This window comes from Solanum stenotomum, chromosome 1, assembly GCF_019186545.1.
Source record: "Solanum stenotomum isolate F172 chromosome 1, ASM1918654v1, whole genome shotgun sequence".
NCBI classification, from domain to species: domain Eukaryota; kingdom Viridiplantae; phylum Streptophyta; class Magnoliopsida; order Solanales; family Solanaceae; genus Solanum; species Solanum stenotomum.
The window spans coordinates 48,212,759-48,230,767 of record NC_064282.1 but is presented as its reverse complement, the minus strand read 5'-3'; the positions used below and the strand labels follow the sequence as shown (position 1 = coordinate 48,230,767).

The window sequence follows — 18,009 nt, the reverse complement described above, 5'->3', positions numbered from 1 at the left end:
ACACTATTTTCAATATTCAATATTAATAAAAAAAAATAAAGCAAAGTACACTGTAATTGTTTTTTTCACAGGGAAAAACTAAATAAAACTTAACCAAAATCAAAACTGAAAATTCATAAAAGCATCTATAATATTATTTTAATATTTACTTAGGTAGAAAGTATGTATTATTTATTTATGATAAAATTTCTCACATAATTTATCTTTTTTTTGTTTTATTTATTTTGAAGAAAGGCATAAAGATATAAATTGCTAACTCTAACCCCTTTTTGTTCCCCTTCTTTCTCTCTCTACTACTGTGTTCTTCACACATCCTTCTCTCACCCTCTTCTCTTCTCTTTCCTACAAAACCAAAGACTACACAGAGCTTCTTCAACCCAAAATATTAGAGCTCCCTCCTCCATATCTAAAACCCACTTTGTTTTCTTTTTCTTCTTTATCAAAATTCTCTCTTTTTCAATTTTGGAGAAACTATAAACAACTCATTCTCCTTCGATCTCCATTTTTCTTTTTTGCTGAAATTCTACTCTACAAACAAACCGCGGTGGGTTCAACAGGGACAGGAGCACTGTATTGTAGGTGAGAATTTAGTTTCCAATTTTGGGGAATGTAGGGTAGAAATAGAGGGTATTTTGCTCTTGTTGAGGTTGTACTCAAAATTGGGACTCTTTTTTTTTCTTTTGCATGTAGGTTTATGAGATCTCAAATTGGGCTATTACTTGCAATACTGTCGGTTTATTTTTCTACTTTAATGGGGTGTGAAGTGTAAATAACTTGAATTTCTTTTTGTTTCAATGCTACAGTAGAATTCGTATGGGTTGTGGTTGTTCAATGTTTTTGAAGAAACTTGTGGCCGAGTTTCTAGCTTCTGGTGATTGCCCATCTGGTTAATTTGCTCAGAGAATATAAAAGGTTCAATCTATTTGCTGTTGGTTTTGTTTTTTGTTTTATTTCAAAGTTATTGGATGAATTTTTGTACTTTGTCTGTGTTTCTTATATATGTACATGTGGTGCTAAGATCAATATTATTGGAACAAAATATAGAATAGAACATCTTGAATTAGGTTATTTTGGTTTCAGTATATATTAGGGTTTCATGAAGATAAGTTGGAAGAGGGAAGGAGTGCCTAATGCTATTCTGTTACTGGATGTCAACTTCTTATGATTTAGTCTATTAATGTTGTTTTTCATTGTCTTTTTGATTTTCTGTTAAAGGGGAATGGTGTTATTATGAGTATCATCTTTGGGAAGTGGAAACATATTAAAACCTTGTTGCTGTAAATAAATTTAGTATTGTGATGGTCCTGAAAAGTGAATGGATATATAGGAATCATATAGTCAAGCATAACCAGTTTCGGATTGAGGCATAGTTTGATTCATTGGGGAAAATAAATTTAACAGTAAAACACAAACTATGAAGATAAGACATGGTTTACTTTCCTTCCAAAACACCTTTCTTCTAAGAACTAGAAGAACAGGTTGAACAGAGGTTGATGCTTGTAGTCCATATTTGTTTCTTTAGGTCAAAAAGCGGAGATTGCACTTCCTTGGTTGACCATGATCTTGGTCTTGTCGAATCATGGAAGTGCTTTAACTGTTAAGATTTCTCCTGAAATATTTAAGTCAAGTGTAGGTTTGTCAAATGTTTAATTCATGACGCACTACCTCCCATTTACTGACTCCATAATGTGCTAGTATAGGTAGAATGAATATAAAACCTATCTTTGTGATTTATAGATTAAAATAGTTTGTTTAGGAAATTGTTAGTACAATTGTAATGTACACTCAACAATTGAATAAAAAAAATAATAGAGATACTTCAAGAATTTATTAATGCCTTATTCATACTTATCCAGTCAGTTTCGAAGCCTCTATAGTTGTTTTCCACCTTTCCTTTTCTTTTCGTTTCTTCATCCCAAATGAAGCCTCTGAAGCTGACCTCTTCTGCTTTAGCTTATAAATATGATCTTTGTTCTCTTCTAAGCTATGTTACACAAATTCGTTTGATGTACGTACCGGATAAGGGTGTGTGCAAGGATTGGGTATGGCTATATCAAATTCTTTGCTAATTATTAGTGGCCTTTGAAGCTTTGTTGCCCGGATCCTCCAAAAATACCTCCGCATTCACGGTTACTTTCTTAAAAAAAGAAAAAAGATATGCCGCCGCATTCGTGTCGGATCCTCAAAAAATGTTTTTACATTTGGAGAATCCGACACTCGACCGACAACATTTTTTGAGTATCTAAGAAACAATGTTTTGAAGGATCAGAACAAAGTATCCACATGCTTATCGCACCCATTCAACAAGTGTACGTCAAGGCTAGTGAAAGATTTGTACAAAAGTGGTTCTAACTTCTAAGAACCTTCCCCCCTTGCAGAGATTGACCAAATTCGTTATCTCTCACTCTTTATTAGTTTTTTCAACCCAAATGATGCCTGAGAACTTATCTCTTGCGCTTTCATTTATGAGTATGACCCTTTATCAAAAAACTTAATATGACCATTTATCAATAAAATGAATATGATCCTTAGTCCATCCAACTATGCACCTTTCTTCCTAATTGTGCAAAAATAAAATGGGGAAGAGTGAATAGAAACTAGGGTTCATTACAATAGGTAATAAAGAACCAGTTTGGGTCTATGCCATGTAGATTTATATACATGGAAAGTTAAGCTTTCGTAAGAACAATGTAGGTGAAGTGAAATTAGATAGGATGATGCATGATTGTGCTTAATAGACTATTTAAAATCCAAGACTCAATCATTTAGATGAATGATATAATAGGTGAAGATGAATGCGAAAAATTTATTATGATTAGCTTAAATGGAGACGTACTATGCAAAATATGTCTGACAAATTGAAAGGTAAGTTCTATTAAATGGTTGGGAAATTCGATATTATCATACGAGTGAATATTGGGCCTCTTAAGTTGGCCAATCCAATATATTCATAAAGGTAAATGTTGTAAAGATATTGATTTTCTTTATCAAAAAAAAAGATATTGATTTTAAGATAGATGTTTGGTCCTACGTGATTGGACAAGATCAGAAACGATGACATATGACAGAGGGTGCTATTAGCACTTATGGAAGATAAAATGAGAAAAAATAGTCTGAGATAGGTTGTCCATGTTCTATGGAAACATACAAACACCGTCTCCAAACACCAGTCCTTAGGTACGACAACATGGTGGTTAAATGTAATAAACAAGGTGTCGGGTATCACAAAGCCTACAATTCCTCAAAAATCAACATGAGTCTGGATAGGACTTGAAAATAATGGAAGTAGAAGATCCATAGAGTCGTTACCAACTAATAGGGGCTAAGAATTTGAATTAGATATTGTTGTTCACTTACATTAGTGCAGTTTCAGTCAGAATCTTTTAGTCTAGTTAGAGGCTCGTTTCCGTGTAGGGATAAGTGGGTGATTTGGAGAACACAAATCTGCCTTAAAACACTACTATTCAGTATTAGAATGAAATGGACCTGAATACATCAATGGACCCTATCAATTATCAAAAGTAGAAACATCAATTGATATAGATGATTCTTACAGTTGACACTGATTGTAGTTTGAGGTTGAGGATAGTTGATTGATTGATTGCTATGGATCATGGCCAAATAGCCAATCAAGCCAAAATTAAGAGCAACCATTGGGTGCCTGAAAAAAAATCTCTTTCATTTGACAGTAAGTGGATCAAGCTTGTCATTTTAACTATATTTAAGGTTTCCACTTGACTTCAACGTATCTAGAATTCGACCACAAAAACTTGTCTCTGGACGTAGGTTTGAACTACAAACACTGAAACCTCTTTAATTTACTCAGGCTGCCTAGAACATGATTAAAAAATTACCATGGAACAAAAGTACATCATGGCTGATGTTAAATTTGTCCAAGGCTCTCCTTTAGTGTTCTTACTCATATACTTATTCCTAGATATGATGTTCATGTTTTCCTGGGAATCCCAGGTTCTTCAGACTTGGTCCTTGTGGATAATAAACCAAATTATGTTTATCTTTCCCACATTAGTTTTCCAACTTGAGTGTGGGTTCTATAGTTTTAGATTTATCAAAAAAGAAACAAATTGTTCCAGAATTTCAGTCAAAATTCACTTTCCTTTCCCTTAGCTCTAGTGTGGTTCTTTTAGATTATGTGTAGACTTGTGAGAAATATAGGAAAAAAAGAATATTATTGAATTGTTGTTGTGTCTACATTATTACATTGAGACCCTATTTATAGACCCTAGAATACAATCTTTTACCAAGTAGGATACTATTTAGTATTCCTATTTCTATTTCTATTCCTATTCCTAATCTAATAGGATTGTATAAACCTATTCCTATTCTTATAGGATTGTATAAACATATTCTTATTCTCATAGGATTGTATAAACCTATTCATATTCTAACACTCCCCCTCAAGCTAGTGCATACAATTCATGTACCTAGCTTGTTACAAATGTAATTAACATGAGGACTGATGAGGGGCTTGGTGAGACATCTGCGAGTTGATCACTCGACTTCACAAAATTGATAATAAATTTCAATGTGCTTGATCTTCTCATGAAATACTGAATTTGATGCATAATGCCAATAAAACACAGAGTGATAAAATTACAGTGTTGGAACTTCCCAAACCAAGCTTGCAAAAACTGTTTCAGACCATAGAGTTATTTATGTAATCAACATACAAGGCTACTAAACTCCCCCTAAGCAACAAAATTAGGTGGTTGCTCCATATAGACTTCTTCACAATGCAGCGAACATAGTAAGTGCTCAAAATCTAGTATAAAGTACATGGTTCATGTTGGAATCAATAGACAGTCAATATTAAACAAGTCACCGAAAAACTGCCCGAAACATGCTCATATGCCGGAGTATTAGATTTAATGGCTAAAAGTGGTCACAATCTAAGAAATAAAATGATTATATAGGATAGTTCGAATTGATGGAACGACCCCATTGAAAAAGAGAAATAATATGGGTAGGGTCGGAATGATGACACGACCCTACTGAAAAAGAAAAATTATACGGGTAGGGTTGGAATGATGGCACAACCCTACGCAAATCAGATTTGAGGAGTCACCGAAAAGACGAATGAAATAATGCAAATCAAATCCGAGGAGTCACTAAAAAGACACATGATGCTATGCAACTCAGATATGAGAAAATAGTTCGGAAAGATGCATGGTGCTACGCAAATCAAATATGCAAAAAAAGGTAGTCACCGGAAGGATGGAACGGTGTTACAAAAATTATATATGAAAAAGTAGTCACTGGAATGATGGCACAGTGCTACACAAATTAAATATGAAAAAGTAGTCACCGGAAAGATGGCACGGTGCTACAAGTTAGATATAAGAAAGTAGTCACTAGAATGATGGCACGGTGCTTACATAAATCAAATATGAGAAAATAATCACCAGAAAGATACACGATGAACCAACTTTTGCTAACATAATTGTTGACCAGACGGGCAGCATATATGGGTGCCACCCACGGGCAGCGGAAGCTCTTTAATTCTCTACCAAGTTCGTAGAGGCTCTGATACCATGTGAGAAATATAGGAAAAGAATATTATTGAATTGTTGTTGTGTCTACATTATTACATTGAGACCCTATTTATAGACCCTAGAATACAATCTTTTACCAAGTAGGATACTATTTAGTATTCCTATTTCTATTTCTATTCCTATTCCTATTCTAATAGGATTGTATAAACCTATTCCTATTCTTATAGGATTGTATAAACATATTCCTATTCTAATAGGATTGTATAAACCTATTAATATTCTAACAAGACTCGAATACACTCTTGCTATGGGTAAAGAGACAACATGGTCTAGATATGATGAACTGTGTAACTGCGTTACAGATTATTGCCGTTAAAAGAAGAGGTTTCTCCATTTCTAAACTTGTCCCAGGGATGGCAATTCACCCTGCTGAGTGTTAATTAACAATGGGATCAACTTCTGTTCCTTTCCTCATTTATTCTGTAATAGAGTCTCCTCTCAAGCATGTGCAAGAAAATTGCAATTTCAACTGTACATGGCATCTCTGCAGCAAGTTATAAAGTGATGTGATAATTCAGCGTTTCTTTCTTTTATTTGTTTTATTCTTCATTTTCCTGACATCATATTTTGGAAAGGATTTTGATGAATGTATCATATATATATATTAGGTTATAGTGGACATGTCTTTTCGGAAGTATATTCTCCCTTGTGATGCACCATCTGGAAGTATGAAATCATTGAACATATCTGGAAAGGCTAATCAAAATTCTCAGCCATCTGATCCACAAAGATCAACAGAGGCTGATGTGGACATCGACATGGGTGAGGTCTATTTTTTGATTATGCATTTCCTATCAGCTGGGCCATGTCACAGAACTTATGGGCAATTCTGGAATGAGCTTCTGGAGCATCAACTTTTACCCCGTAGATACCATGCTTGGTATTCAAGGAGTGGAGCACCAAGTGGTGACGAAAATGATGATGGGAGGTCTTTCCCATTAAGTTACAATAGATTGGTGGAAAGGTAACCTTTGCTCCCAAATTCATCAAATGCCAAGGATATATGACTTATCAATTCCTCTTTAACCAATCTCTTGTCATGTATTTCTTCTTTTATATCTCCATGTTAGTAACATGTTTTCTGAATGGCATTGAAGTACAGTTTATGAATTGCTTTCAGATTGAAAGATGTTACTCTCTGTGATAGGCCTTTATCTGTTGATATTTGATAAGCATCAAACTATTGAAAACTGAGGTCATTCAGTTGTTTTGATTCAAGAATGAAGCCATTTGTACAAATTGCAGATAAAAGAAAATCATCTGGTTTATTGTAAATGTTGTTTTTGTTTGACAGTTAATCTCTTATTGATCCCTTGCTTCCCTCCAGCCTTTTATAAACAGTACTTTTGGTACTTCCCTCATCCTCTTTTGAGAAAATGAAAGCAGTTAGGATCATACTCTCCCTCTTTCCTGAGTTATGTTTGCTGCTTACTGTGTTCATAGTTATATAGTGTGTGATGTATCTAGGTACTCTCACGTGGGAAAGGATCACTTGGTGAAGCTCTTAAAACAATTATTGTTGAGTGTGAAAGCCCCCCCTCTGGGTATGGTTGATGGCAATACAATTAATGCAGCAGCTGTTCCAACTCTGCTAGGAACTGGTTCCTTTTCACTTCTCAGCAGTACGTTCTCTAGTTTCACTACTCTTCACTTGGTTATCAAGAAATTTCATGAGTTCTTCATGCTCTGTGAATTTCGATGTCGTAAATATTAAGATTCCATCTGTGTCATTTCATGTGAAGCAGATTGAATGAGCACAAAGCTTAAATATTTATTTGATTTGTATTAGATTAGTCACAGTGATTTAAATACGTTGAAGGAAACAATAATGATTTAAAGTTAGTTAATGGAGAATGTGTCACATTATAGTTTAAACTTGTTTTTCTGGGTTTTGCAGAAGTCCTATAGAGTAATATTATTAGTAGAATCCTGCCTAGTAAACATTAGGTGCCAAAACTGGCGAATGGAGGGGGGGGGGGGGGGGGGGTAGTTTCATGTCCTTCTTGACAAGAACCATTATGCACCACTTGATGAATCCCAGAGTGGTAGAGGGTTTTACTTTCTTCTTTCTGTTAGCTCTCAATTACCCTTGAACTCTCTTCCTCTCAGGTGATCAAGATCAGAGGAATGATGAAGTTAAGCCTCCAGGTCACTTACGTTGGCCACACATGCTAGCAGATCAGCTGCGTGGACTAAGTTTGAGAGAAATTGGTGGTGGATTTTCTAAACACCATCGTGCACCATCTATCCGTGCGGCGTGTTATGCCATTGCAAAACCATCCACTATGGTGCAGAAAATGCAAAATATTAAAAAAGTTCGAGGACATAGGAACGCAGTTTATTGTGGTAACTTCTTTGGTTTGCATGTCTTATTTTTATATCATCGCCTCTGTGGACTCAATGATAACTATCTTTCTGAGTGGCTGAGTGCCCTAAGACTTGAGTTATATAACTTCATGTGTAACTTCTTACTTTGTCTGAATGTTTACCCTTAAGCAAAAGTAAGTAGTGGTCCCATTTTGACGATACTGTTCGCAAACTTTGCTACATGGTGTGTGTGTAATTTTTAACACTGGGTAATCATAAAGTAGCTTTATTTTGATAATCATCATTCTGCTTTTGCTGTTATGTAGAGTTATGAATTTTTTCAGTTTTCATCTGGTCAAGGTGGGTTTATGTTCGCTTCTTATTTTGGGCTTGACCCATTGAGTAATTTAGTTAATTAAGCTTTGTTTTAATTAGGCATTCTGTCAATTTATTCATTGATTCAATTGAATAATTAAGTGGAATATTGACTGCAGCAATATTTGATCGGTCTGGGAGATATGTTATAACTGGCTCAGATGACCGACTTGTAAAGATTTGGTCAATGGAAACAGCATATTGCTTGGCCAGCTGTCGTGGGCATGAAGTAAGTTGTTTCTATAGCTATCTTGATTCATCTCCTAATCTTCTATCTTTTGAGTTCACTATTATTGTTTTTCTTTCAGGGTGATATCACGGACCTAGCTGTCAATTCCAACAACACTTTAGTAGCTTCTGCTTCAAATGATTGCATCGTCAGAGTTGTAAGATACTTTTTCAAAGTTACATGATTTCCTATCATATGTTTTTCTGAGTGGTCATCTTAGTGTTCTTTTTTAATTCTAACAGTGGCGCTTGCCTGATGGGCTGCCGATTTCTGTGTTGCGTGGTCATACTGGAGCTGTTACGGCAATAGCATTTAGTCCAAGACCCAGTTCTATTTATCAGCTCTTATCGTAAGATCATTTGATTGTCTATGCTACTTTGGTGGAGTTCTGTGTGCAATATCTTTGTATCTCTGATTCATTTTCTTAATTGTGTATCTGCACAAAGTTTTATTCAAATGTTACCCTGAAGAGGAGATCTCATCCTGTAGGTAATCCTTTACATGAGATTGAAGTGATATTAAGGAAGCACCCCTAGTGTCTCCTAATTAAAGAAAATAACTCCAACTTTTGCAAAGCTTTTGTAATATTTTTCAGACATCTAATAGAGGGATTGTCTAGAGGAAGCTGTGTCTTTCAAAGTATTAGTCACGCTATTTGTTCAAACAAAATGGTAACTGACCTGAATAGAGGATTCATATGACCCTAATTGATTTGGAATGAGGCTTAGTTGATTATTGATTATTGAAAAAGTAACTGTTCACCTGTCAATACCCAGGCATATGCTGTTTTAAGTTGACTTGAGCTTGCTAATGGTTGTCTTGTCCATAAGAGATCGTTCAAGGTTTCACTGCCCGATCATCTGGATGGTTTGTGTTTTTTAAATTATTTTCTCTGAAAGCTATCATATTCTTGGTAGTTTTACTTCAAATGGTTAATCTCTTTCTTTCCCTTCCCATTCCATAAATCTTGTTCTTTGTCACGTTAGCTGTTTCAACCCACTCTATCTGCACTATGGCTAAGAACACAAGTAGTCTTTTGTGTAGAGACAGTCTTACATTGTGAAGATACCTTACGAGCTCAACATAGAGTCTTATCCAATGAAATAACTTGATTTTCTATCATGCTTTAATTGATCATGGAACATTTTATCATAAGGTAAAAAATAATTTTATTAATGATGGTATGCTTTTATTGCTCATGGAAGAAACTCTTGTATACAAGTGGTATACCAAAGAGAACCTGCAAAAAAGGAGATGTGTTTTTCTATCTCTATGTATGCTGTATAATGTCACTCTTTGACTACTATATATGCTATGCTGCTACCATTACCGCAGGTCATCTGATGATGGAACATGCCGGATTTGGGATGCTAGATATTCCCAGTTTAATCCACGCCTATACATTCCCAAACCGCCTGAAACAGTTGCTGGTAAGTTGCTATGTTTATCTGTTGGCTATGTTGCTCAGACTCTTAAAAAATGCCTCCACATCCATGTCGGTTTCTCCAAGTTTATATTACTTTTGGAGGATCTGGCACTCTCCTGTTGACATTTTTGAAGAGTCCGAGCAACATTGTGCCTGTCGGCATTCTGAATCCAAATTTAAATGGCAAATGTCTAAATGGTTGTAGGGAAGAACACTGGTCCTTCATCAAGCACTGTTTTGCAAAGCCACCAGATCTTCTGTTGTGCATTCAATAACAGTGGAACATTCTTTGTAACTGGAAGCTCAGACACTTGTGCAAGAGTAAGAACAGATTACTCTGTCCGACTCTTATTCACTGTCATTACCCTGTGGTTGTAGATTTCTGACACTGATATGTTGCTGCTTACGAGAATCTTATCTACTTGCAGGTCTGGAATGCTTGTAAATCTAATTCTGATGATTCAGAGCAGCCTAATCATGAGATAGAGATTTTATCTGGTCATGAAAATGATGTAAACTATGTGCAATTCAGGTTGATAGCTCCATGACAAGGTTTTATGTGTCCGTTCAATTCAAGTGTGTTTCCATTCCTTGTGCTCATGATCTTGTCTTGTGAATGCAGTGGTTGTGCTGCTGCGTCCAGATTTTCCTCCACTGATGCATCAAAGGATGACTGTGGCCCTAAGTTCAAAAACTCATGGTATGTCTCAGGAAATTAAAGGAACTAAAAGACAAAGTAGGAAAGAGTAACGATTGTTCTTTCGTGATGTTAGCTACATACTGTATAACTCTGTCGTCATAAATATTGCTTGTGATTTTGGTTAAAGAAGCTTGACAACCGAAGTTTACTGTTTCAGGTTTAATCATGATAACATCGTTACTTGTTCCCGTGATGGTAGTGCAATCATATGGATCCCGAGATCACGTAGATCGCATGTGAGATCCCAGTTCAATCCTTGCTTTCTTTCTAAGCTCGAAGCAATATCTAGATTTGTTCTAATCTGTTTCATTATTCTCATACCGTATGCTCATTGTTTAAGGGAAAGGGTGGACGTTGGCAGAAAGCGTATCATTTGAAAGTTCCACCACCGCCAATGCCACCTCAACCTCCTCGAGGCGGGCCACGTCAAAGAATTCTTCCAACTCCACGTGGTGTTAATATGATTGTCTGGAGCTTAGATAACCGTTTTGTCCTTGCTGCTATCATGGGTATGATGTATTTATACATTTTCCGCACATGAAGAGCATCTAAATTAGCTGACGAATTAATACAACTCTTTCAGCTAGACTGCTTTTTAAATTTTTAACTCTTGGTCACTGCCTTCAGTTCTTCTCCCTGATTTCTTCATTGGGTACTTCCCATTGGTAGATTCTCCACCATGCTTCTTGGTACTGTTCCTTGTAAAATAATTTTAATAAAATAACTTCAGCTTGTTCTCATCCCAAAGGCTTAAGTTCACTCTTCTTTTTCTTTTGCACCTATAATTCTTGCTGAAGCCCTAAGATGTTATCTTAAGGAGATCTGATGAAACTTCGTTTGTTTGCAGATTGCAGAATATGCGTGTGGAATGCTGTTGATGGTAGCTTAGTGCATTCTTTGACGGGTCATACTGAATCTGTAAGTTATATCATGCAATTTGATAATGGTTTGTCATAATAGCTGTCATAAATGGGCAAGCCTTCAAAGATTGTGAACAAGATCTGCCCTATACTAAAATGAACTGGACTGAAGACCCACTTTATCATATTATTATTTATTACTCCCTCTGTACAATTTGTTGTCCTACTTTCCATTTTAGTCCGTTTCAAATTGAATGCCTCTTTCCTTATTTGCCAACTCTTTATTTCAACTTTCCACATGACATGTTTAAGACCACAAGATTAAAGGGCATTTTGGTACGTTTGACATATCTTTAATTTAAGACCACGAGATTCAAAGTCTTCTTACTTTCTTCAACTTTGTGTCAAGTCAAAATAGGACAAACAAATTGAAACAGAGGGAGTACATTTTAGCTGCCTGAACATAAGATTAAACTTATGTAGGAGTTGATTACAAAATTGCATTTACTTTTGTTTGCTCGGACTGTGTCTCATGGTGTGTGCTTTGTGATTGCAGACCTATGTACTTGATGTCCATCCTTCTAATCCTAGAATAGCCATGAGTGCTGGTTATGATGGGAAAACAATTGTCTGGGATGTGAGTAATAACTGATATCCTCCCCCCTCGTACTAAAATTTTCTTTTACATATACATGATTCATCAAGTCAAGTACCAAAATTCCACATAAATCCTTCAACTTTGTAGATATGGGAAGGTGCACCTATTCGAACATACGAAATTGGGCGATTCAAGCTAGTTGATGGAAAATTTTCTCCGTAAGTCTATGATCTTACTTGTGCTTTCTACAGCTTTTCTCAATACATTTGATGTTACTTCAAGAGATTCAAGATCAGGTGTGTCAAAGACATTGGATGTAATCTATACAGCTGTTTTACTTGGAAAAGGAGATGCCAGATTTAGTACATTCAATTCACCTTGTGTATGCTAAATTTAATTAGTCACGGACAAGTTGTTAGCTTTGATGTATGTTTCTTTCTATCTTATAGGGATGGGACATCAATAATACTTTCAGATGATGTTGGCCAATTGTACATATTGAATACTGGGCAAGGAGAATCCCAGCAGGATGCCAAGTATGACCAGGTTTGTTGTAGTCCAGAAGTATTTTGGTTGCATCATCCCGGATTTAGTAAATGATTTCTGATTCATGTCTTGAAACAGTTTTTTCTTGGAGATTATCGCCCTGTCGTTCAGGATACAAATGGAAATGTCCTTGACCAGGTTGGTGGTCTGTCAATTCCTTACTAAACTGTCTTTGTACTCATGTGCTGCCTATTCGAGAAACTACAAGTTAAGAAAGGAAGGTCGAGATTAAGTGCTAGATAGATTCAGGGTTGCACCATTTAATTCAAAACAATTTGAAGTGAACATTTTAGTAAGTTTAAAGGCTCACCTATTCTTATTGATATTGATTAGAAAATTGACATTTGAAAATATCCTAGACTCCGTCATTGTCTATCATAGTTTGAATTTGAATGATTGGTATCACATTCCACGGATCGCCTTTCTAATTCAAAATAATCTAAAGTGAACTTTTTAACTAATTCATACATTGACTCATCCTCGCCAATACTGGCTGGGAATTGAGATTTGAAATTATTCATTCTGATTATTGTAATCTATCGTTGTATAAATGTTTTAAATTGTAAATCATTGGTATCACCATCCATGGACCATTATTATTAGCAGTGCTGCAGTGGCTTGTGTGATTCATGTTCCTTGAGAAACTGTTCTCTTAAACTTATTCAAAAGAAAAAAACTGTTCTCTTAGTTTGGCACACGGAGATGTACTTGTTATGCCAGCTCATACTTTGCAGCATCTGCTTCATATGGTCTCCAATTCTGCACTGTTCTTCATTACTTTTGGGGTGCTATTTTCTGCATTGTATCTTAATTCTCTGGGATATAAAATGCATCCAATCTATTAAGTTCTGAGTGCATAATGGTTAATATATAAATTGTATTTGTATCAAGCTGTATGGATAATATAAGTGTGCCTGTAAACTACTGCTTTCTTGCTGAGACAGTATCTCTTCAAGTTTTAAAACTTATTACATCTCAAACTGGCATTTCATTTTCTCTCCGAGGGGCTGTTAACCCCAACTTCTACGAATTTGAAGGCAGCTTTTGTTTATGCTTTTTCTTAATTTATAATATTTTACAGGAAACACAACTTGCTCCGTACAGGAGGAATATGCAAGATCTCCTTTGTGATGCAGGTTGGTGATTGTGATTCTTGTTTAAAGAATGTCATTATTTTCCCCCATGTCTCATGTATGTATATGATGACAGGCATGATTCCATATCCAGAGCCATACCAGAGCATGTATCAACGAAGACGGTTAGGAGCTTTGGGAATCGAGTGGAGACCCTCGTCATTCCGATTTTCTATTGGAACAGACTTCAACATGGACCAGCCGTACCAAACTTTTCCCATCATAGACTTGGAAATGCTGATTGAACCACTTCCAGGATTTGTGGATGCAATGGATTGGGAACCAGAAATTGAGATACAAAGTGATGAATCAGATTCAGAGTATCATGTAACTGAGGAGTATTCTTCTGGAAAAGAGCACGGGAGTTTCTGTTCTGATGCTTCTGCAAATCCAGAAAATAGTGACGAAGACAGTGAGGCTGAAGACAATCAAAATGATGCGCTTCGTAGATCAAGAAGGAAGAAACAGAAAGAAGAAGTAAAAGGCTTTTATGTATTTTTGCATCAGCATTTTCTTTTTATATGCAGTGCTTGATAATCATTTTTGCTTCTTTGTTAAGGCTGAAGTTATGACATCCTCTGGAAGGCGTGTAAAAAGGAAGAACTTGGATGAGTGTGACAACAGTTCTCATAGGATCAATCGCTCTAGGAAATCAAGACATGGTCGAAAAGCGAAGAAAAAGTCTTCATCAAAATCTTTGAGACCCCAGAGAGCTGCTGCTCGCAATGCCCTTCATTTGTTTTCCAGAATTACAGGGACATCTACTGAAGGAGAAGATGAATATGGTTCAGAAAGCGATTCATCTGATAGTGAGTCCACACTTCAGGACTCGAACAATGGAAATGAAGATTCGGATGTGTCCTTAAGTAGTGAACGACTTGGACATTCGAAGGGGAAAGAGATATGCGTTGATCACTCTGATGAAACAAATAAGCTCCAGCCATTTCCCAACTCTAATCTCAATGGTGGAATTAGGAGGAGATTGGTCCTAAAACTGCCAAATCGTGATTCAAGTAAATATGGGCCTCCAATGAATTACAAGCCTGGTCTAGCTGGTCCATCTTTGGTCCCTGAGGAAGGTGCTGAAGTAAGTCAAAACTACTTTGGCTGTGAGGATTACAACCTGAGGGATGCTAATGGTGACATAAGAGAAAAGAGTGAAATTGATCAACCCACAAAAATTGAAAATCACTTGGACCTCTTGGAAGGGTGCAAAGATGGAAACATCAAATGGGGAGGGGTCAAATCCCGCTCAACCAAGCGCTCTAGGATGGGAGAATTGTTTCCATCAGGCTCTGAGACAGGACCTAGCTCATTTGCTGAGGGAAACATTCTGAAAGAAAATGTTGTTAATGGGCACCCAATGCTTGAAAAGGAGAACCACAGCGTTCCTCCTTGTTCAGGGATCCAAAATGAAACCAATGGAATTATTCATGTCAATGAGAATCATTGTCAGGATTCTATGCAGGAGACAGAAAATGTTAAGCTTTTAGATGGTACTGACAGTGATCATCCATGTAAACAAAATGCAACTCCTGTCCCAATGAGGTTGCGTATTAGGTCAAAGACTCTTTTTGGTCATCCTGATAACTGTGACATGATTGATGCAAAGACTTCATTGGAGGATTCTGGGTGCACTGCTTGTGATACAGTTTCTGAATGTCAGGACACTGAGAAGGTCTTAAGTTCAGAAGCCCCCACTGAAGAAGATAGCAGAACACCAACTTTAGATGATGGAGACCATGAGAAGAAGTTAGATTCAGATAATATTGGTGGATCTTCTGGGACAGAATTGCAAGCTCCACAGCCGGTGCGGTCACATGATATGTTCACTGCTGTCTATAGAAGGTCAAAATTTGGTCGGAGTAGAAGTGGTAGAGAAAGTGTCAGTGGAAGTATGGAAGCGACCACTTCAAACGTGGGGAGCCATAGTCTAGCTGAGGGATCTGAGGCCGTTATCGAGGGAGTTCGAAGAACTAGGTCTATTAGATTAAGACCAACAACTTGTGATGTGAATCCTGCACAGAACAATGACAGATTCATGCAGTCACATGACGGTTCCGAGGGGACCTCAGTGGAAAAGACAGCAGGTAACAACGATGATGAAAGTTCGTTTGAAGAGAAGCTACTTGGTTCAGCTAGTTCTGTTGGGTTGCGTTCTACCCGAACACGGAGAGCCAGCTATTCTGCCCGTGAACCTAGTCCTCCAGACAGAAAGAAATCATACCAAGCAGCAAAAAGCTCATGGTTGATGTTGGTAGCCCATGAGGAGGGCTCCCGGTATATACCTCAGCGAGGGGATGAAATTGTATACTTAAGACAGGTATTCTTGAATTTATATTAGTTTTCAAGATTTGTGTTTCTAGAATTCTTTTCTCTTAACAGAAACTGGTCCTTTATCTACACTTGGTGATCTATACAGGGCCATGAAGAGTACATAAGTCAGAATAGTTTGAGGGATTTAGGCCCCTGGAAAACAATAAAGGGAAAAATAAGAGCAGTAGAATTTTGTTTGATTGAAACCCTCGAGTTCAAAACACGGCCAGGTTCTGGAGAAAGCTGTGCTAAAATGACACTGAAATTTTTAGATCCTGCTTCTGATGTGGTGGGGAAATCATTTCAGTTGACACTGCCTGAAGTGACTGGTTTCCCTGATTTTCTTGTTGAAAGAACCAGATATGATGCTGCTATAGAAAGGAACTGGACTTCTCGGGACAAATGCCAAGTTTGGTGGAAGAATGAAGGTGAGGAAGATGGGAGTTGGTGGGAAGGTAGGATTCTAAACGTGCAAGCTAAATCTCATGAATTTCCTGACAGCCCCTGGGAAAGGTATATTGTCCGATACAAGAGTGATCCATCGGAAACTCATCAGCATAGTCCTTGGGAACTATATGATGCTGACACACAATGGGAACAACCCCGTATAGATGATGAAACCAGAGAGAAGCTGATGAGTGCGTTTACTAAGCTGGAGCAATCTGGGAATAAAGCTCAGGTAACAATATTTGCTTGCAGTACTAATTCATATTAACAGAACACACATCTCAATAGTTTTTTGCTGGGCTTGCAGGACTATTATGGGGTTGAAAAATTGAGACAGGTTTCACACAAGTCAAACTTCATTAACAGGTAAGCCCAGTTGGTTTCATCATTTTCTGTTTGTACTAGTTTCATGCCCTGACGAGTTGCATTACTTGGCAGTGTGCATTATGAATCTATGATTATCAGAATACTTGTGCCAAACCAAATGTAAAGTTCCCTATAAAAGTCAAATGATGCATACTAATGAAATTACTAATTTGCAGGTTTCCTGTTCCCTTGTCACTTGAAACTATTCAGGCTAGGCTAGAGAACAATTACTATAGGAGTCTGGAGGGAATGAAACATGACATTGAGGTGATGCTCTCAAATGCCGAGTCATATTGTGGAAGAAATGTCGAGTTAACAACGAGAGTGAGACATTTGTCTGAGTGGTTCAGACGGACACTCTCATCTTTGTAGCAACTTCTGATGCAATTTTGTAGAAATTACTGCCCATTTAACTTGGTCCAGGCCCCCTCGATATTGTAAATAACATTTTTGGCGCTGCTAATTTTTTGATTCTTTTTCTTTTTACGAATACCAAATCCTTCTAGGTCAGGAAAATAGGCTGAAGATTCTTTATAGGAGGTTGGGGGAGATTAGGGGAGCTATCCAGCCCAAATTCATTATTTCTAGTTTAACATCTAAATGTACTGAAACTGATCAAAGATCGTTGAAGCTAAAAATTCTGGGGTTTAAACCCATTGACTGGAAATATCTTTAGCCCAGACCAATGCATTACCATCTGTATCTATTAATGATGTGCATCTATCTGCCTTAAACAACAACAACAACATAATCCAGTGAAAATCCACTAAGTGGGGTTTGGGGTTTATAGTGTATGCAGATTTTACCACTACATCGTGGAGATAGAGAGGTTGTTTTTGAAAAACCCTCAATTCAAGAGCATCAAGCCCAAATAAAAGAAGAAGAAAGCATAGGCATTTATTAGAAAAGCAATGCAAAGTCTACAAGAAAAAATACTAACAACAGTAAAATAGTGTGATAATTGATAACAGAATTAACAACATATGTCAAGAATTACAAGGGTACGACTAGTACTATGGTAGACACTAACAGGCCTAAACCCTCGGAAGGCAAGACAATTCTCCACCTCTACTATCTCTCTATCCTAATACGTGACTTCCACTCCTTTCTATCTAGAGTCATCTCTTTGGTAA

At 36.9% G+C, this 18,009-nt stretch overlaps 1 protein-coding gene across 5 annotated transcripts; it reads left to right on the top strand.

Annotated features, from left to right (window-relative positions):
* The first annotated feature begins 285 nt into the window (after nucleotides 1–285).
* On the top strand, nucleotides 286–17,543 carry LOC125862956 (uncharacterized). 5 transcript variants are annotated; one of them, XM_049543102.1, is made up of 25 exons: nucleotides 286–575; nucleotides 807–912; nucleotides 6,182–6,537; nucleotides 7,041–7,195; nucleotides 7,683–7,919; nucleotides 8,375–8,484; nucleotides 8,564–8,641; nucleotides 8,727–8,833; nucleotides 9,820–9,914; nucleotides 10,116–10,231; nucleotides 10,339–10,442; nucleotides 10,533–10,610; nucleotides 10,768–10,846; nucleotides 10,951–11,119; nucleotides 11,458–11,528; nucleotides 12,027–12,107; nucleotides 12,216–12,286; nucleotides 12,518–12,614; nucleotides 12,693–12,752; nucleotides 13,696–13,750; nucleotides 13,824–14,224; nucleotides 14,307–16,070; nucleotides 16,170–16,742; nucleotides 16,818–16,876; nucleotides 17,053–17,543. In XM_049543102.1, the coding sequence occupies exons 3-25, from the start codon at nucleotides 6,194–6,196 to the stop codon at nucleotides 17,246–17,248; spliced, it is 5,100 nt and encodes a 1,699-aa protein (XP_049399059.1). In that variant the 5' UTR covers nucleotides 286–575; nucleotides 807–912; nucleotides 6,182–6,193; the 3' UTR covers nucleotides 17,249–17,543. The 5 variants fall into 5 exon arrangements, with proteins under 5 accessions (XP_049399059.1, XP_049399076.1, XP_049399043.1 ...); XM_049543119.1 differs by having other exon boundaries at nucleotides 804–912; nucleotides 10,957–11,119; XM_049543086.1 differs by having other exon boundaries at nucleotides 804–912.
* Nucleotides 17,544–18,009: the final 466 nt, after the last annotated feature.